This window comes from Gouania willdenowi, chromosome 11 (assembly GCF_900634775.1).
Source record: "Gouania willdenowi chromosome 11, fGouWil2.1, whole genome shotgun sequence".
NCBI classification, from domain to species: Eukaryota; Metazoa; Chordata; class Actinopteri; order Blenniiformes; family Gobiesocidae; genus Gouania; species Gouania willdenowi.
This window is the reverse complement of record NC_041054.1, coordinates 19,843,232-19,865,504: the sequence shown is the minus strand read 5'-3', so window position 1 is coordinate 19,865,504 and position 22,273 is coordinate 19,843,232. Positions and strand designations below refer to the sequence as shown.

Below are 22,273 nucleotides of genomic sequence, written 5' to 3'. Positions count from 1 at the left end.
AAGTAATATTACAGATATTCTTTTGGTGCTAAAGGGGCAATGAATCATTTATTAACATATTTAAGAGTAGAAGGCGGCCAGAAAGAAAGTATTAGCAGACTCCGCCCACCGCCTACACTTGTGGATAGCGCCCTCTGCTGGTTTAAAAAAAGTACTGCGATTCAATTTTCAGAAAATCGATATCAACCGTGATACCTATGAATCGATTTTTAACTGCCTTATGATTAATCGTTACATCCCTAGTAAATGATCATGGTCCCATGTTCAGGTTCTCTGATCCACATAACTGTCATTATCTGGCAAAAAGGATATTTGGTGCTTGGTGAGAGCTCTTGTTTTTAATCTTTTCATCTGTCTTGAATAGATTTGTTGGATCCACGATCAACCTTTTGCAAGGTGAGCCTTGCACCCTGATGGATGTTCTCCTTAGAATTTCACAGAGGTGAACTAATTGATTACAAGTACTCACGTTACTATAACTTTTATGGATAATTTTACTTGTACTTAAGTATGTTTTAAAAGAAGTAAAGTCATTCATTACATTTGACCAACGGACATTGTGAATATACAAAAAATGTAATGACCAGACAACAATCAAATGCATCACATCATAGTCGAGACGACCAATCAGATCAAACCTAACGCACAGGGTGTTAAAACAGCATTGAATGGAGGTTATTTTCTCAGTTTTAGAGTTCATAAATGTAGCTACTTGGAGCTTCAGAATTTTTGTTTTGTTTTTGATTGAATTAATTGCTGTTATTTTGACAAATCTTTTATTTTATACAGATGCATTTGTGAAAAATAAATTAAGTTCCAATTGTGCAAAATTTAATATCTTCCTTTTTAAGTTTATACATGAGATGTTTACTGTATGCGTGGGAACCGTGGCAAAATGTATTACCAAAAATAATCATGGGGGGTGAAAGTAACTAGTAACTTTCACATTGAGTACTATTTAATTGAGCTACTTTTTACTTGTAATTGAGTACTTCATGTATGACTTACTTGTACTTGTACTTGAGTACAATTTCAATCAAGTAACAGTACTTGTAGTTGAGTAGGACATCAGTAGTTTTGTAATGAAGTATGAACACTTTGTTACTTACTTAAGTAGATTTTTCAGGTACTTTGTATTTTTAGAAGTATTTATTTCTCTGTCGACTTTTTACTTTTACTCAGTTACATTTTCAACATAAGTATCGGTACTTTCTACTCCTTACATTTCCCAAAAAGGCTCATTAATTGATATATATAGCCTATTAGCCTATTTTTTTTTTTTTTTTTTTTGGCGCTGCGACACCTATGAGCGTCAACTGTTTTGACCCAGCTGCTCACTCAGCCAGGATCAGCCAAAGCTAAAAGTAAGGGGAGTGGGAGGACTTACAATACATACAAGTAAAGATGATTGGCTAAAGGTAGAGTGAAAGTCAATGCTAAGCCAATCAGCGGCAGAGTTTTGTGTCCTCTTCATGTGTACGTTATTCTAATCTAATGAAACATCTCGCAGCGGTGCACTGTTAGTAGCAAGCCAGGTGACATCAGAGAAGGACATGAAGCACTCATGAAAATATTAAAATGAGCACCACATCCAACTGTGTTAGTGCTCATTGGGGTATCTAACATTTTACAGTGCAGACATTATTGCTATTCATGTTCTTGTTCTTAGGGATACAAACATTGTCTGGGGAAATTATTTTAGGGAAGGTGCTCCTACTGTTAAAATTATCAAAAAAACAAACAAACGGTAACCAGTACTGTTAACAGCAGTAATGTTATAGTGAAGCTTGTGGGTTTTTTTTTTTTTTTTCATTTTATGAAGTCAGATATTACCAGTAGGTTTTATTTAACTGCCAATTTTGTATTGAATCTCATTTTATCAGAAAAAATATCTGACCCATGACTCATATATATTTTTTTTTTAAATGAGCGACACCAAGAAACAACAACAATACAATTAAAATAATAAAGAATAATTTTATAAATGAATTGATTTGAAGGGCTACAAAATATCACTTGAATTTGACAACACGTGATCGTGTCGGTCAACACATGCTAATTTCTTGCAACATACAAAGTATGCACATTACGCCGGAAGGTTGACAGTTAAATAAATCTTTACCCACACAAATAAAATCTCCATTTTCTTCCAGAATAATCTTTTAGTTAGTTTAGTTATCTTACCAATGAAGGAAGGAAAGTTGATGGTATGTAAAGGTCGCAGGAGGTGAAGAAATTGCACAATATGATTTAATTTTAGGTTAACAAATTGTTTTGCCATAATTTGATTTGAAGTTAATGTCATTAATCATCAATACTATCTGTAAGAAATAACGATTCATTATTTTAATAGATTTTCAAAGCTATTAAGTAGTCGTTGCGAAAGAGTGAAGGAGCCACATGAGGCTCCAGAGCCACAGGATCCAGACCCCTGGACTATATAGTGAAGTACATTAGGATACTAGACAGGTCGTGTTTGTTCAAACATTAACACTGATAAAGCAGATTCCATATGAACTATCCTGTGTTTAATAGCTTTGCAGCCAGTGAATCGAGCAACAGAAATACTTTTTACTTTTAAAAGTACTTCTGAGTACATTTCAGAGCCTGTACTGTTTATTTTTACTTGAGTAGATATTTCACTTTTACTCACGTCAATTTTTTACATAGATTTTTTACTTCTACTCGAGTAGGGAATCTCTGCTCTTTACACCCCTGGAACTACAATGGTTAAACTGTTTAACAGCTGCACTGTCTATTATTCCTATTCCATATAGTCTATTATTCTATCCCTATATCTTAAAACCCAACGTTCCTTTTTTTTTTTTCAACTTCACACTTCTACTGAAAAGGACCGAAGGGATGCTTTTTCCATGTTAATCATAACAGTCGCTGTTATCACAAAGAGAAAAGCTCTTTGCAGGAGAAACAGTTCAAAATATGCCCAAACAAAAGCCTTTGGGAGGAAGATTGAAATGTTAAAAGGAAATCAAGTTAAGTGTAACATCTAGTTCATTCATATCTTTGAAGTAGGTCAGCCAATCACATAATGTGTTGTTTGTAACAAACATACTGTCTAAGCTCTAGCACACCACTGCCTTGTAAACATGCACAGTGAAGATGATGTGCGGTAATTATCTGTGCATTTGTTTCTCGTACAAACATCCTCTCCTGCATTACAAGGTGATTAAACAAAGTCTGCATTAGATCAGAGATGATTTGTCAAATAAGCATGAGTCACATTTTCCAGGGAGACCATGGGGCAACGTGAGCGAAAATATTGCCGGACTAACTGGAACCATCTGTGTGTGTTTGTGTATGTGTGCACGCAAGTGTGGTGCTGCAGCGTTCATCATTTTGTGTTTTTGTGCGTTCTCAGGGATACAGGGCGCTTCCCTTCACTTCATTCGTGTCTAAAGCACAAAAGCAGGGGTCACCAACAGGGTGCCCGCGGGCACCAGGTAGCCCGCATGGACCCTGTGAGGGGCCCTCAGGGGCTCTGGTCACCAATGAGCTCCATCTAAAATCTGATTTACTTTCCAGGATTTAAATTCACAAACATAAATAGAGATGACAACATGATAAAGTTTTAGTATTAAATTAACTCTTAAATAAAATCTTTAAATGTTTAAGTTCACTGAAACATTGTGACAAACAGGGTTGGCGTTCAGTAAATTATTTAGTTACAATTACATTTTCCATTATCCATATCAATTACAATTAAATTACGATTACAGTCACCTGCATTTTTCCCAATTACAATTAAAATTACATTTATTTTTTTGTCCTCAGGAAGTTAATTACAATTATGTTCTCAATTACTAAAGTTGAATTACAATTAATCACAATTACTGAGCCTGAAATAAATAAACCTATTAAAAGTTAACCGTCCTCTTGTGTTAGCTTTCTGTTAGCATCTCTTATGATAACAGGTCTTAAATCAGCTGTAAAATACACTAAGAACTAATATTATTTTAATCTAATTTCTTCCTTATCTATTGGTTACCTTGTTAAGCTTCCAAATCAATGAAAATATAGGTTTAAATAATTTGGTGTGAGCGTCTGAGCTTATTTTGTGTCAGTATGCCCCTCAGTTAATTTTTTTTTTAAATGGTAAAATGTGGGAAAGCTTGATATGAAGCATATTTTAATAATTGTTAACTACACATGAAAAGAACTGTGCATAGAACTGTAGCACGGTTCCCCAGTTGTGCGTTAAATCATAAATGACAATTTTTACAGGCTTTTCATTGCAATTACAATTACAGATTCAATGATCTGAACTCAATTATAATTTAATTATGATTATGACAGCAACAGATTTTTTAAATTACAATTATATTATATTACATTATAATTACATCATAATTGAAATGTATTATTAATTACACAATTACAATTATAATTGACCCCAACTCTAGTGAAAAATGGTTTTAAGTGTTTCAGATTTGGTGTCCGGTGTATGGTATATTACATATATGACATTGTTCAAATATAACATGTTATACGATTAGCTGTTTGTTAGTAGCTAAGAAAATACAAAGATTATAATTTTCTATGAATTGTAATTAAATGAAACAATTGAATGAATTTGGAGAAAGAAAGTGTTGCATGTTGAAACTTGAACATACCTTTTAAGTTACTGCTAGCCTTCCTTATGATCTTACCCTCTAGTTAAAGTGAAACCGTGAGAGAACATTTAGTTTTTAACTGGTAGCCCTTCGGACTATACAGTACCTATGAAGTAACTCACAGTAAACAAAGAAACAAAGACCTGATGCCATTACATAAGTTTTAAAGAACATCTCCATCTCCTGAACGTCACCAAGTGTCAGCTTCTCATCATAGAGGTCACACAGGATTTCCCTCACCGGTATCAGTTTGCTACACACGTATAGGCCAGAAAATAAACATGTTATTGTAGAAAAGATTACAGGAACCGCCAAGACAAAGCATCCGTGACGTAGCAGCTGAAAATAAAACATATTTCCCATCACTCACCTGACCTTCAGGCTTTCCTGTAGGAAGACAACTACCAGTAACTGTTTGCGTTGCTTGCTTCAAACTACTGCTCAACAACACAAAAATTCACACACAAGCACAGACTGACCTTAGATTAATAGTTAACCAGAATGTGAAGACTAATAATGGATAACCAGATGTCAACGGTGAAAGTAACGGATTACAAGTACTCACGTTACTGTAATTGAGTTGCTTTTATGGGTACTTTTTTACTTTTTTGAGTATATTTCCTAATCAGTAATTTAGAAGTTAAGCAATTTGTTACATTTCTACACCCAGCAGTTGCTGAGAAAACTGTTATTTTTGTGATTGTTTTTAAAAATTACTTTTTTGGTTGGGGTTTTCTACCCTATTCTGTTGTTACTTGTTTCCCAATTGAATTGAATTTATTGGTGTTAATTTATTTTAAAAATAATTGTACTTTTTGACAAACTATATAACTTATTGTGCAAGATTTGGTCTCTTCCTTTTTAAGCTTATATATGAGATGTTTACTGTATGTAGGGGAAACGTGGCAAGATTTATTATAAAAAATAAACGTGGGGGGTGAAAGTAACTAATAACTTTTTTTCGAGTACTATTTAATTGAGCTGCTTTTTACTTGTACTGGAGTATTTTATGTCTGACTTACTTGTACTTGTACCTGGGTACAATCTACATCAAGTAACAGTACTTCTACTTGAGTAGGATATATCACTGCTCTTTGAGGGTATTTCAAAAAGAAAAACTGACTAAACCATTAAAATCTTAGAAAAAAATATATCATCAGATTGTGTATGTTTTCTCTGGGCATGAATGCTTTTTTTAATCACAAACAGTCCAAAAGATCTATTGTAGTACTTTACTATTATTTAATCTTTTTTAAAACTTTGTCTGCACATGCTGTCGAAGGTCAACACTACAAGAAATGCAATATTTTCAAGACAGCAATGCATGTTTTGTGACCATCACCAGCCCTCCTTAAGAAAGGGTAAGAAACACTTTATTTTAGGGAGAGTAGAAAAAGAGAGGGCAGTGTTGCACCTCGGTGAGGGGGAAGGGAACAGGGAAGAGGGAGTCATGGTAAGAAAGTGGAAGGGGTGGGGAAGAGTTGACTGTTTTAAGGTGAAAGTGAAATGTGATGTTATAGATGTGAATATTGTGCTTAATGTGTTGTGTAATCAGTTTAGCCAGTCTGGTGACAAGTGTGGAGAGATTGAAGCGGGGGTGACACAGCACCCAGCTTAGGCATAATGGTGGTGGCTGTGAACAGAGGGAAGGAGTGAGTGGTTATACCTAAAATTGGTATTTGGGATCAATGTGTCTAAGGTTAAGCCCAGTACGAGCTTATCCCATAGCCAAAGACCAGTGCATCCATGACCAAAGTATGTGCGAGAAACACTTCTGCCACCCCGGGCCCTAAGGTGCAGCCAGGCCTGCAGCAACAATGGGAGCCCCAAGCCACCCCCTGCCCCACCCCGACAAGGAGCAGCGCCCCCAGACATCCGAAAAAGCCCAGGCCGAAAGGCAGCCACCGCCCCCACACATACACCCGAGAAAGCCCCAAGGAGCCGACAACCCAGCGCACCCCGCCACTGACCCCAATCCCGAGGCTCAGCCAACGTCCATCCCCCCACCACCACCCACGTCCAAGCACTCGACACCCCCAGGGGAGGGCCCAGAGAGCCCCCGCAGAAGAGCAGAGGCCCAAGCCTAGGAGACAGAACCACGTCAGACAGGCAGCCTATTGGTTACTTTGTTAGGCTTCCTAATCAATTAAAATACGGGTTTCAATTTTTTTGTGTGAGCGTCCGAGCCTTTTTGGTGTCAGTATTCCCCGAGATTTCAATTTATTTTAAATAATAAAATGTGGGAAAACTTGATATGAAACATATTTTAATAATTGATAACTACATATGTGTTGAACTGTACATGGAACTGTAAAATTGACAATTTTAATAGAGTTTCCATGGCAATTACCATTACAAAGACAATTATCTAAACTCAATTACAATTGAATTACAATTACAACACCACATATTACAATTCAAATTATAATCATGTCATAATTGTGTTTAATTACCAATTACAATTATAACTGACCCCACCCTGGAAGGGACATGGAAGTATAAAATTATTAAAATTCGTGGAAAGCAAGTTCAGCCATTTTCTTCTAAACACATCACATAGGTCATAAATGTATTCCTTAATACATGTAAAAAGCCATTCAACCATTTATAATTTAATTGTGGAGCTTGGCTTCACAAACTGTGTTTAAAATCTCTGTGTTCAGGATTTAATGGGCGGGTCATAAATCATGGCTGCGTTAAGTAACGTAGCCATCATTAGCATAAACCCGACCCTGCTGCTGAAGCACACCAAACTTCTGCGGCCAAAAACAAACCACGTATTTGGACTCGCTGGTGCCACATTTTCCATGAAATTAGCACTTTTTTTGCACCACGATTATGTTTTTTCGCCTTTAGCGGGTGCAGTTCTGACTCTACCCTGGAGAGATGCACATACTCAGATTCGGGCGGAGCAGACCTTTCCGCTGACACCTCATTTGGCCCGATCCAAGCACTTTTGGAGAACCAATGGGAGAAGCACTATCGGCGCTGGAGCTGCTTTCACACTGCTCTCACCCATAGACACAGTACACGGGGGCAGCGCCCTTCCCGTGCGTGGGCGTGGTTCCAGCGCCTCTAACTGACACGCCCCCAGCGTCTCAGAGCAGAGGAAAGTGCTTGTTTTTCCATGATTTTGAGACCTAATTTTACATACTTGGCGATTTTTTTTTTTCATCTTTCAAATTTGTCTCAGTGGCCAATGACACATGTTTCTGTGGTGTGACAAACTCATATAACACAAATGTATTTCTGCTTTACACGGACTTTAAGAAATTTTTTTTTTAAAAAAACAACAAATCCACAAGAACATGTCTCAGCCAGAGGGGAGAAAAAACTCCCTTTTAACAACCAACAACTGTTTTGATAAATATGTCTGCACTGACACCTAGCGGTGAACTTGAGTAGGTGAAAAAAGTTTAGCTCTTAATTGTGTGTGCCGAACATAAATGAAAGAATATTCACTGAAGCTGTGCATACAGAGATAATAGTTGAACAGACATCGGCAAATGGGACCCTCGGGACCACGTGATGCCTTTGGTCTTATTTTGTCAACGTAAGCGTATGAAAAATGACAAAAAAGTAAAAATACAAAAAATAAATAAAATAAAAATAAAAATACTCAGAATGCTTTCTGAGTATTTTTATTTTAATTTAAACACACACACACACACAAACTAACCGAATTACTTCAAACACATACAAAATTACATTAAAAAAGACACAAAACTATAAGGGAAATATAAAAAACGACAACAAAAATATTGAGAGATTTTTTTTTTTTTTAAATTATGCACACGTGCAAATGTACATAGCACAAATCTTGTTAAAATCCATAAAAATCTCATATAGTTTGAAGATAAAAACATATTATTATATTCATTGATGGTCTTCCTATGGAATATTAAATAAAACAAACTAAAACTGCTTTTTATTTACACTAAAAGCTTACTTTCAGTACAAAAACCCGTCATTATTTTACTAGGCATGCAGTTAGTGGTTGTTTTTTTTTTTACCCAACTTTATTAGTACAGCGCTCAGTAACATACAGAGCTATGCATGAATGGAATTCATTACCAAATGACATAAAACAACACATTCTTTATTAAAAAAATTTTTAAAAATCCCTAAAGATGTAATATTTATTAAGAAATTTTAGTCACAAACACTAATTCTAATACTTCGGAGCATTTATGTCTGTTGTTATTGATTTTGTTTGAGTTGCAGTTGTTGAAATGTCTGTTTTGTTGGTGTAATGTGATTATTTTTTTATTATATACCATTGTTTTGTCATTGTGTATTTTGTGGACCCCAAGAAGAATATGACAGCTTATATGCTCAGATAATGGGGATCCTAAAAAACAAACAAACAAAAAAACAAAACAAAAAAATGACTGCATACAAAATAAAGAAAAATACTCAATGGTTACCAATAAAATTAAAACAAAAAATAATAATAAAAAAAAATAGAAATATATAAACAACAAAAAACCTTAAAATGAGAGAAAATATACAAAAATACTCCAAAAACACAGACAACAGAAACACAGACAAAACCTTTAGTTTATTTTGTGTATTATAATGCTGTGATCGATTTTTTGGGAGCACTTGCAGCTCGTGTATTATTGAGAAACTTCAGCTATAGTCTATCTTTAGTCAAGTAAATGACATTAACATTTCAGTTATCTAAATCTGTTATAAATATAGGTGACTAAAATATAAAGGATAAGAGTTTATGTTTTTTTAGATTCAATTAGTATTTATCAACCTGATATAGGATGACGATCAATGCGTAAGACCACATCACATGAGTTTTGATTGGATTTCGTCCGGTGTGACAAAATTATAGTTAGTCGTATATATATTTTCTATACATTTATTGGTTGCCTGTATTTTTTTTAAATTAGTTATAGTCTCGTCATTGTTTATATATATATATATATATATATATATATATATATATATATATATATATATATATATATATATATATATATATATATATATATATACATCAATAATAATAATAATAATAATAATAATAATAATTATTATTATTATTATTATTATTATTATTATTATATTTCTAAATATAAGCCGGTGGTGTTTTATTAAATCACTGTCGCAGAGAGCATCTATCTGTCCTCTCTTTTTTCTCTCTGTTTGACACTTTTAGGCTTCTTAAAAGTCCTCCTCACCACTCCTTATAGTTTTCCCCCTAAGGAGCTCTCTTTGGGACCTAAGATACTTTGTGAACTACTTTTATAAACATTTAAAAATTCTAAGATTTAGTGAAATCACTAAGAGCTACTTTAAGCCATAGGATGCTTTGTGAATACGGGTACGTTTGCGCATGCGTTAAAGACAAGCGGAAGACGTATGTGCGATGGGCGGAAGTTGTCACGTCCTTTCTGCAACCTGACTGCCATCATGGTATGATCGCCATTACATCTTCATGAGATTTAAACACAAATATCTGTACATAGGTCGTATAAATCCCGCATATCTAACGTTCCACACTAATTTAACCCACTCGTATGCGATATTTTAGAGGTTTGTTAGAGTAACTTAGGTTTTACTTTATTTTATAAGCACTGTTCGCTGATTGTCGGCTAGCGGCTCTACAACGTGGTCTGTGCGGCTGTAAAGGCTACGAACTGTTCAATTCATCCACATCAGTTCAACGGTCATTGCAGACTAAACATACGTGTTTTATCACTTTAAGTGAGTTGCGTTAGAGTTAAAGTCTATTTAGAATATTTGTGGATGCCTAGCTTCGTTTGTAAAGGCGGCTAGCTGTAATTAGCAATACCGATATCTTTTGAAAAGTGGACCTGTTTTCTTGTTACATTAGTAGATGATCCTGTTATAAATATAAACACTTTACTGTAAAATTTGAATGAATGATTCTGTTGTGTAGCTTTGCGTTAGCATATATAGATTATCACAAAGTTTAAAGATGCTGTTGTACTAGAACTGTCTTCAAAGATGCCATATAATTTATCTAGTTCAATATTAGTTTATGATTTAACTAATACATTTAACCTGAAGCCATGTACCCCCTACTCCTGCATACTTAAAAACATTAAATTGTCGTGTCATATACAATGTAAGCCTACAGTTAATTTTGGCCCTGGATTCTACCTATCCTTTTTAGGAACAATATAATAATAATAATCTGTAAGCACACAAGAAAACATATTCAGAATTATCACTTGATCTACCAAACACATGTTGATGGAACATATAGCAGTAATGCAACAACTTTAATGAGAATGGTGAGGTTTAGAGGTTACACATCATAATGGAAGTGTTTGGCTAAATTTCATATTTGTGCCTTTTTTTACGAGAATGTTTCTCTGCATGTATAATTTGTGACAATTCATGGAGGCTCCTGATTGCTGCTCGTGTTACGCTGTTTTTCATTTTTATTGTCGTACCCCATGACAACTTTTGGAACCTACAGTAGGCTTTATAGCAGTGGTACGCAAACTTTTTTTGGCTCTCGTAACCCCCCCTTTCTCTTATTTCTCAAAATGCCTTGTGTCCGACTACAACATTCTGCTTAGAAAACTATTTAAAAACAACTGTAGAGTATAATGATGGAATGAACGAGTGATAAACACACATTTTGAAGAAACTAATTTTTTTAATAAGTGGAAATAAACACTATTGAGTGCAGTGGTTCCCAACCTTTTGTGAACGTGACCCAACATTTTGATATTAACAATTTCTGGCGACCCTGAAGACTTTTTTTTTTTTTTTTTTTCTAGAATTAGTTTTTGATCATCTTTGAGCTCAGATGTTTTGTTTTTTTTTTCTGCTGCATTTTAGTTGAACGAGATATATATTTCAGCTATAGAATTCATTGTTTAAGATTGTTTAAATTTTAGAATAAGGCTAATGATTACAAAAAATCAAAAATATAATTACATTTTTCTGAAATTTTAAGTGACCCCATTTAAACTCCAGGTGACCCCACATGGGGTCCTCACCCCATGGTTGAAAAATACTGATTTCGTGGCACCTTTTTATAGTTTTTCTCATTTTATTTTTCATTTTTGCACACACTCTCCCTCCCCTGTAGTGCCATCGTGTTCCCCCATTTGAGAAACACTGCTCTGTAGTATTGTATAATAATACTTTATCTTACTCCATAATGCTAAGTGGAAGTGTTATTTTATGCTTTGTAATTCTGACCAATTCCATGCTTTTTGAAAGTAACTGTAATGTTACCAAAAGATCTGAGGCACCCAGAGAGACTTTATTTCAGATGGGCTACTTAATTATAAAAACCATGCCAAAATGACATTTTCAACCAACTTCCTAACACAAGAAACCCATGCAGTGCTCCATGCAACAGTTTTTTGACTAATTGTAATGTTAATTGCGTTTTCAATTACTCAATTTTAATTGTTTTTTCTTTACCCTTAAAGTAAAGTAACTACAAATGGTAGTGCTGAGTGACATAGTAATCTTGGCAGGATGACCAGCACTTAATAAGTTCATTCCGACTTCAAATAAAACATATTTATAAGATAATGGTATTAAATGATAACATTGATCAGTTAGTGGCAGCCTTTACACATAATCTTTCTATATTAGTTTACATACCAGTCATTGATATTTGGCTCTTTCTTTGGCCTTTAGCATCAGATTCCTCTCATGGTGTTATCATGCTTCTCCAGATACGTTTTTTTAACGCCCGTTAATATCTATTTTGTGTCTTTTTCAGGTATTCAAGCGCTTTGTTGAGATTGGCCGCGTTGCCTACATTGCTTTTGGACCCCATGCGGGTAAACTGGTGGCCATTGTGGATGTCATCGACCAAAACAGGGTGAGTTATTATCACATAAGCAGACCTTCTGGTCTCATTGGTTTATGAGTTTGAAGTGAATTGGATGTGTATATATTTCTTTTGGCCCCAGGCACTTGTTGATGGCCCCTGCACAGGTGTGAGGAGGCAGGCCATGCCCTTCAAATGCATGCAGCTCACCGATTATGTCATTAAAGTACCTCACAGGTGAGTCTGGAGGGTGAGAAGAATAACTCAGCAGTGCACATATGTACTTGGGTCTTCCTCAGTGTGCATCAGAAGTTCTTTGCCATTGTTTCTTGCATTATACGATTTCTTAAATTGAGGCTGAAGTTTTTTTAAAAATATAATTTATTTGACAATAAAATTGGTCTATGCAAGTCATCTCAGCACAGTCTTTCTCCCCAGGTCTGCCAGTTTTGTGTTTGATTATTTCTTGCTTTAAATTACATTTATTTTTGATGCTATGCGCTGTTTTGATTACTTAACGCAGCCTTTGGCAGACGTTTAAACTAGGCATGTGAATCTCCATCACTGACAACAATTTGATACGCACCTCAATACACTACCAGCGACATAATGTATTAGTGATACATTGAATCTCCTGGTGATACGATACGATGCGATACAAATCACTCCTGTTCACGATTTGTTATTTGATATTGATTTGATGGCGATTCAATTCTACACATGATGCAAATAAATTATACCAAAAATGTAAATAAGTAGCTGCAGCTCAGTATAGTACTAGAGGCAGAGGATTTATTGTATTCCTTAAAGAAGCCAATTTAACAAAAGTGCATGTTTTGCTTCTATTTCTACTAGTATTTCTCTATGCATCACTTTATGCAACTTCTTTTTGACCTCTTAAAAAGCACAACAAAAAAACAGGCCTTTTCACAAGTAGTGTTGGGATTTGGAACCAGATTGAATTTAGGGACAGGAATGGGTTCCTCACATTTAGAACCTGTTTATCACACGGTCACAACTTAAACAGTAAACAGTGAGACATCATCACTCTAAAGGAGTGACTTAAAGTGACACTTTTAATAGTACAATGTCCATATTCCTGTTTCTTTTCCCCATTTATTTTGCAGGTGAAAAACCTTGAACACAGTGTAGATAATCATTACAAAGTCTAACACAGTTATTAAATAAATTATAACATTATCAAAAACAGTAAACATGTACTTTGAATCCAAAAATACTGCAATACAATCATGATTTCCTTTTAATTTAGGTTGAGATAATCAATTAACTCACTTAATTCCATTCCTTTTTTTTTAATAGTGACCCATGGCCAGTTAAACCAAACACCAATTTAGCAAACGTCACAAAACCACAACGTGAACTGCATTGAAAAAGTCCCAGATTTCCGCATTAACATTTCTTATATGAATACAAAGAATAATCACCTTTCACTATTAATTCTTTCATAACTGGTTTTGCAAAGAAAGATAAAAACTATTATTTGTCACAGTTGCTGTAAACAGATCCTCACAAAGTCATAGTTAATGTCTATAAGACAAGCTAAAGAATAAAATTAAATAAAATACACTTTTGAAAACAGATCTAGCGTCAGTTATAACTTCATCACGGGTAGATGGAGCTGCCAGAGTAGTTCCTCGTACTAAGTTATTAGAGGTACTTTTCTCACCAGTTTTGCTGGAGCTCTAATTAGAATGTGTCTCAGGTGGGAGGTAAAGCAGCTGCTGTATTGATACGAGTGAGCCCTTCAGTTTGTCAGGTTTAGCAGGACAGCATTTTTTACAAGTTTACACTCTTTCTACGCCTGATTAACAGTTTTTAGGTGCTTTATAAATCTCATCTATAGCTTCTCATCTCGCTGACCTCTGTGTTTGTGTAACTTTGTTGTGGTAGAAATGTGCTTCCCGGCTTCAGTCCGTGTTCAAAACGAAACGTGCAGCAGTGATGGTGCGTTCAATGTGCCTCGGAAACACCGGGTAGAATAAAATAATATGTGACAGAATCACCCCGTGACCCTAAAAACAGGAACAAGCGGGTCAGAAAATGGATGGATTGATCGTTCGTATCGAGATAACAATTCGTATTGATTGATCTCCACATGCTTAGTTTAAACCAGTGGAGAGAGTCAAAGGGATTGCTAGAGAGATGAAGACCTCGAGTGACTATAGTGTAAATCTACATCATGCTACACTCTGTGTTCACTTTCATTCAGTAATTGTACTTTATCAATGCTACAGTAGCTGAACAGGAAGCATTTGTTTGATACACAGCGCTCTACAATGTGTGCTGAACAGTTATGGAGATAATAAGGGATGGATATTGTTGGGGGATTTTGTAGAATCAATAAAAATAGAAAAACACAGCATGCCAATGGACACATATGCTTTTTATTATACAAATGTTCTCCTTGATATAAGCAACTTCAAAAGAAGTTGAATTTGGTTTGTTCTCCACAGTTATGGCTAGTGCTGGGCGATTAATCAAAAAATAATCTGAACTTACAATTAGATCTTCTAACTGACGTGAAACTGCTGTCAGTTATTTTGGTTTTACGCCCCATCTGTTTAGTCAGATGTGTTTTCAGTCTTTAAAACATGGTAAACTGTTACATGCTCTGCGACCATTGTGCCATTAGGACTGTAATAACACAGCGATCCATACGGCTATGGCTGTAATTACAGTACTTAAAGATCTGTGATCCACAGTATATATTAAATACGAGCAACATAGAGAAAAACATCAAATGTGGATGAAAAAGGTTTTTACATTTCTGATGGTGTGATGTGTGTTCAAGTGTTAGCAGGCAGAGAGCAGCATTATCAGTGTTAGTATACCAGACCAGTACATGCACAGGGGCCACAAGCAGCGCCATCACTTTCACCCACGCATTCGTCAGTTTCAAGCTGTTTAAACCAGTAGGTTGATGGTACAGTCAGCCACTTTTGATCTCTGGCTGCTCATCCCAGTGCAGCAAGTTAATCCTTTGGCTTGCCAGTAAATGTCAACCTGTGATAATTGTGTTCCAACAGAAATCGAGAGGGTTCAATAATCGTAGTTTTAATTTTTGCCCTAATTGCCCAACTCTAGTTATGACAAAGTGAGTATTATAAGTTAAATAACAATTTACAATCCCATAATTGAATAACAAGTTTGTATGAACTACGGCCGTTTCCAAGAATTCAGTCAAATGACTCGGTGGCACTGAGTAAAAAGACTCTGTGTCCCCGTGGCACATATGGAGTAATGGGCCCCATTCATATGTCAGTGATTAGGTACCATCAACTGTCGCAATATTTGACTCACAAACAAATGATAAAACAACTTCTGTTGAACATGTACGTCGATGCGTACACGTTCATAGATCATAGCTACCAAATGTCAACTCAATACATTCACGAATAACAGAGCAGCGATTTTAACTAGTGTACAGAACAAGAACAAAGTGAGTAGCCCCGCCTGTGTGCTTTGTACAGCCCTATTCAACATATAGTTTCCTTGTGTTAATTGGGGGCGGTGGTTCTGAACAGCAAAGCTACTGGTCTTGTGTAAGTGAGTATCTAAGGTTTGTAACTGGGTTTGATGTTCACAGTGCCCGCCAGAAGTTTGTGAGGAAAGCCTGGGAGAAGGCCCAAGTCAGTGAGAAGTGGGCTGAGAGCAACTGGGCCAAGAAGATCGAGGCCAGGCAGAAGGTAAAGCCTGTTCCTGTTAAATGTTTTCATATGCAATACTTCTAAAGGGTTTAAAATACTCATTAATCAGTGAGTGACTTATTTGTTCAGCATATCACAAGTTTAATGAACTCTTACATTTTGTGACTCAATCTAACATCTTTTTCCCCCAAAACTTTTTTCTGTGTATGAATAATTGTATCTGCATTATGAAGAGGATATTACCTACATTTTATCTTATGTATAGTAAAGGGATGGTTAATTCAGCCATCATAATAAAAACTACACACCAGGAGCTGATTACTGTTGACTCTTTTTTCCAGAGGGCCAAGATGTCTGACTTTGACCGCTACAAGGTGGTGAAGGCCAAGAGGATGGTGAGTCTTTCAGAACAAACACACTTAAGACATTTATTAACTGCTTGTTTTAAAGCTAACGCTTCATATTAGGAATAGACCAGGTACAAAGAACACGTCTTACTGTTTAAGGTCAGATTTAACATTTCAATGTAAGGATAAAAGCTAACTTGTCACACGTCGTGTGAAACAAATGTTAGCATTAAAAATAATGTCACTTTTCATTTGTCCCAACTTGTGAAATGCAATATTTTTAAACTATATTTCACGTGTTTACAAGACAAAGTTGGTCCCATTAGACTAATGTAACTATTGTGGTTATTACACCTACATATCCTGAACTATGTGTTTAATTATAGGAAATCACAGATATATTTATCAATCATAACTTTATGTAACTCATTATTAGATTTAAAATAAATAATTTAGCAACAGTAAAAACACTAATAGTTATTTTTGCTTTTCATGTGTTTTTTTTTTTAAAAGAAAATTATTTTATTTTAACTGAGAAAATTAATTTTATGCAATAACACTAATGGTGATCCACATGTACTAATGTATTCCATGAAATATCAGCTCATGAACTCTGAGTCAGCAGTTATTGTAGCCTTTTATAATGTCGAGTGTTGATGTATTCAAATTAATTTGTGTTTGTAAGGGACCTGTTTATATTTTCATTTGGGAATTGATTTATTTATTGTATTTATTATCGTAATTTTTATCGTTATCAGATTCATCGGCACAGTTTTTTAATCTGTCGCCCATCCCTAGTCTATGTTCCATACTGTTGGATTATATTCAATGTCATGGACAAACAAAGCAGTCTTTTTGTAAATAAATGAGAGGCTTCTACGTGCACAGACTCATGAAAGTGTTGTGTAGTAAGGCTTCAGCTATTCATACATTGTCTTTATTAAATAGTTCAGTTAACTGGCTAATCTGATTTTTGAAGTGGTCAGTGTAGCTAATGGATTTACTGCTGAAAATCTCGTTGCCTTAGAGTTCTTTGTATGTTCTAGAAAAGGGGTCACCGACCTTTCTGAATCTGTGAGCTACTTCATAGGTACTGAATAGTGTGAAGGGTTACCAGTTAGAAAATACTACATGTTCACAGTTTGACTTTAATTAGAGGCTAAGATAATAAGAAAGGCTAGCGGTGTCCTAATTTATGTAATAGTTTCATTTTCATTACATTTCATAGAAAATTATGATCTTCCTGTTTTCCTAGCTACTAAAAAACCAACTTTTAACTAATTGTTACATTTATTGTAAAATGTAACAAATATATCATATTTGACAAAAATCCACTTTGCATTTTTTTTTTTAAAACTATCTTATATATCATAGTATATATAACATACCACAACCCATACATCCAATCTGCATCAGGTAAAAATATTTCTCAATGTTTCAGAGAAAATATACATTTAAAGAGGGTTAATTTAATTCTAAAACTTTATCACGTGCAGCAGTATTTAACCCTTTTAAATACTAACTACATCTGTCATGTGTTTATTTTTGTGGGTTTGAATCCTGGAAAGTAAATGAAAGCCTAGATGGAGCTCCTGAGGGCCCCTGACATGGTCCATGTGGACTAACTGTTGGTGACCCCTGGCCTAGACTTTACTATGTCTATGGACCTCTGGCTCTGATCTGCAGAGAAACAATGGTTGATTTGTTTTTAAATGAATGCTCTTTTGTTGTGTGTGTGCAGAGGAACAGGATCATCAGGCACGAGGTGAAAAAGCTCCAGAAGGAGGAAGCAAAGAAGTGAACAATTTGTCACTAAATAAAATATGTCTTCTTATTGTTCCTGTTTGTTTCTTTTCTCTTCTGTAACATTTGGTAAGATTTTCCCAATTGAGTCAATAACTGTAAACTGGGTGGAAAGTAAAAGCCAAAGGGGACAGAGAGGAATCTATAGATTGATGAGACCAAACACACAATTAATTAAATACCAACAACACACAAAATAATAATAAAAATATACTGAATAATAAAAGAACAGAAAAAAAAACACACAATGATGATAGAAATGATCTTGATTAGAACATGAACTGAAAATACAAAGGTTAGTTTTGGTCCCACATCAGGAGCAAGAATACCATAAACAATAAAAACTGTAGAAATAAATCTATTCAGGAGGCACTAAATATTGTTTCATTCCACTTATTTACCACGTTAGATGATTTAAAATGTGTTAGCACTCATTCATTCATTCCATCATTCAAAAAAAAACGTTAATGAAATTATGAAGAAGATGAGAATGTTTGACTAGGGAAGAAACGAGGTTTGATGTAAAATTATCTGTGTTCAAATCGGGACGGATCTGGATAAGCATAATGCTTTTTTCCGTCGCCCTTTCCGGCATGCAAAAGGACAAAAAAAAAAAACGATGTGATTTTGCTCTGAATGTCAAAATGAATTTCTGTGATTGCAACCATGTTGGAAATGAACTGAATAAATAAATTATGCTTTAGAGTTGTTTTTCACAGAATTCTGAGTAAAAGGTTGTAGTCGGACAAAGCTAAAAAAGTTTGAGAACCACTTCAACTAAATCATGATAAGATGGAAGTGATTGTCTTTGGTAACAAGGAAAACAGAACTGATGTCAGCAAGTATCTTAAGTTTTGATCTTTAAAAGCAAAAAGCCTTAGTGTTCTGATTGATCTGATCAGATCAAATCTATCACAAAAACAGCTTCTACCACCTAAAGAACATCTCCAGAGTAAAAGGTTTAATGACTCCGAAAGATCAGGAGTTACTGGTCCATGCTTTTATCTCCAATAGACTGGACTATTGTAATGGTCTTCATCAAAGAGCTACAGCTGGTTCAGAACGTTGCAGCTCAGGTCTAAACCAGGACACTTTACTCCAGTTTTAAAGTCTTTACACTGGCTCCTCAGAATAGACTTTAAAGTGTATAAATGTGTGAATGGGTTTGGTCCAGAATACATCAGTGAGATGTTAGTCAGGTATGAACCCAGCAGGTCTGTCAGATCTATGGATACAGGTCAGATAGTGGAGCCCAGAGTTCACAGTAAACGTGGGTTTTCTGCTTTTAGTTGTTATGCTGCAAAGAAGTGGAACAAACTGGTCATCATCCAATGAGATCATTTCTAAATCATTAATGGCACTCTTTCTCTACTGCGTATGATCGAGAGGAAAATTTTTAATCATGATTCAATGTTTTTACTGCTGATTTTAATGTTTTTATTGCTTTTTAAACTATTAAATGTTTGCTGTTTCACGTTTTAATCATGTAAAGCACATAGAATTGCCTTGTGTATAAAATGCGCAATACAAATACATTCGCTTTGCCTATAGGGGGTTTTCACAGCGTGTCATCAAACCAGAAGTCGCCATATTGGAGGTACTCAGCAGGTAAACAAAGCAGATTCCGAACGTCAAACGAAAAGAAATGGTGAATTATTGCCGTGTTTTTGGCTATACCAATTTGTCCGACCGTGAAAAACTTTTTAACAAATCAGGGAGACTAATGTTAAAGATCAGGGGAAATGAGGTGCTAGTGGCTACTGAGCCACTAGCACCTCATTCTTTCTTCAATTTTCTTAAATTGTTGATAGCAGCGGCTCTTAACTAATATACTAGTGTGATAATATAATTCATATCAAGCTACTGCATGTGGCATTTTAATATAATCACATTTACAGTGCTACAGTAGCTACACAGTTGTTAAAATGTGTTGTATTTCTCATTGTATTCCAGGTAAAAGGTCTTTACTTTATCAAAAGGATGACCCCAGATTGGGTTAGGGTTAAAACCAGGTAGTTGACGATATCAGAATACGCAATAGACGGAAGATCGGCTCTCCGAGTCTTCATTGATCCAAGACGAGGGAGCTAACTCGTATGGATCTGTACCACCAATAAACCCTAACTTTTCCAAGTCCTTCCCTGTATGTCTTTGCATCCATAATGAATTTTGAGGAGCTTTGCTGTGGTTTCTGACATTTATCCATCGCAGTGTTTAACGCCGAGTGTCTCCAACATGGCCGTGCATCCAGGTTACCGCCCAGAACGTGACTTTGGTGAAAACCCTCTATACCATTTGATTTGATTAACACACTTTGATCCAGTAAAACAGATTTTTAGCAGCATAATGGAGAATTTGGTGTCCCAACTTTTAGGGGGGAAAATGAGGATGGACTTTTATTGTTACAAATCCCAGCAGCGATCAGGTCTCGTGTGAAACAACTTGACAGGCTACAAGGGTAGCTTAAATGAGCAAAATGTGGCAAACAATAGTGAAAAAAGGGCAAAAATGTGAAGGAAATAAGTGGTATTTATTGGGTAACAATAAGTGTTTGGATGAAAAATGGACCAATTTTTTTTTTTAGAAAGGACAAAAATTGGATAGAAGTGTCAAAATGAACTTGCAAAAATGCACAAAAAATAGGTAAAAAAGGTGATATTTACTCAGGCTTGCTGAGTCCTAATCTTAATTTGATAGAAGACAATGAAAACTGCACTTGATGACCTGATAATGGGCTCCAGGAAGGAGGTGATTTCCCATTCAGACGCCATTAAAGCTCATGGAAACCAACTTATATTAAACTACACAGTGGTTCCCATACAGGGGTACACGAGTACATTGCAGGAGCTTCTCAGAAAGATTTAAACAATTAATTTAAAAATAATCAGGTAATATTCCCAGTTTCTTTTTAGGCTTTTTTTTTTTGACAAATTCACCACAAATTAACAGTACTATGCTCAATAAATTACTATATTTCCTTTTAATTTATTGAAAAAGGATTATTTTACACCATAGAGGCCATTTTATCACACTTTTGACAATAGGAGACAATAATTAGTTACATTTTCTACTGGAGGTCACATTTACTTACTGTTGAAATAATAACATAAAAGTTGGATTAGTAATTTAACATATATAAATTCCATTTTCACTCATTGTTTTGAATGTGTATAGATCAAACCTTAGGGAACCAATGTTCAAGACACATTTAGAAGTTCCCTTAACAAAAAGAAGTATACCTAAAGTGCAATATATTAAGTATAGTTTCAGGTACCAAGTACAATTACCCAATATACTAGCAGTATACTTCAAAATGTACTATTTCAATACTTCTTGGGACTAAATTGGCTCAATTTTAGTTTTACCAACAGCTTTATTTCATACTGCAAGTAAACTTATATATATATACTAATACTATAGTAGTATTATATAGTATACTAGAATCTAACCCACTTTCACTTAATTGAGCACTTTTTGCTTTTTGTTATAATGTAAACTGCGAAATACTTAATTTCACAGACTTGTTTATGGGGTGCCAAGTGTAAAAATGTAGTATAAAAGTTGTAGCTTGTCTCATATTTAGCACATTTTCCTACATTTAACACAACATTTAACCACACACACACACACATATATATATATATATAAAGCATTAAATCTAAATATTTTAATCTAAATATAAATGTTATATCTAAATGTTAAACGTATATATATATATATAAATGTTCAATCTAAATCTAAATGTTGAAATCTAAATCTAAATCTAAATAATATATGTTAAATATAAATGTCATATATGATATCTAAATGCTAAATCTTATATCTAAGAGTGAAATCTAAATGTTAAATGTGAAATCTTAATGTTAAATTTAAAATATTTATAATCCAAGCACACTTAAATAGACTCATATTTTGTAAGGGTTTAGAAGAGCCAGCAAATGAAAAAGCATAGGAAATTATGGAAAGTTTATTTATGAAATAATTTATAAAGAGGAGGTACACATGGGTTGACAAAAACGCAAAGAGGGTACGCAGGACAAA

At 34.9% G+C, this 22,273-nt stretch overlaps 2 protein-coding genes across 3 annotated transcripts in view; one reads left to right on the top strand and one right to left on the bottom strand.

Annotated features, from left to right (window-relative positions):
* LOC114471874 (growth factor receptor-bound protein 10-like) overlaps positions 1–5,057 on the bottom strand; it is a 107,473-nt gene extending 102,416 nt beyond the window's left edge. Inside the window, exon 1 of the mRNA XM_028460851.1 lies at positions 5,002–5,057. The gene's annotated coding sequence lies outside the window, so the exon portion shown is untranslated. The remainder of the gene's footprint in view (positions 1–5,001) is intronic.
* Positions 5,058–9,991: 4,934 nt separating this feature from the next.
* On the top strand, positions 9,992–18,268 carry rpl14 (ribosomal protein L14). 2 transcript variants are annotated; one of them, XM_028461211.1, is made up of 6 exons: positions 9,992–10,061; positions 12,364–12,465; positions 12,557–12,651; positions 16,022–16,121; positions 16,424–16,477; positions 18,171–18,268. In XM_028461211.1, exons 1-6 carry the CDS (start codon positions 10,008–10,010, stop codon positions 18,228–18,230), a joined length of 465 nt encoding a protein of 154 aa, XP_028317012.1. In that variant the 5' UTR covers positions 9,992–10,007; the 3' UTR covers positions 18,231–18,268. The 2 variants fall into 2 exon arrangements, with proteins under 2 accessions (XP_028317012.1, XP_028317011.1); XM_028461210.1 differs by lacking the exon at positions 18,171–18,268 and adding an exon at positions 16,563–16,627 and having other exon boundaries at positions 16,424–16,499.
* Positions 18,269–22,273: the final 4,005 nt, after the last annotated feature.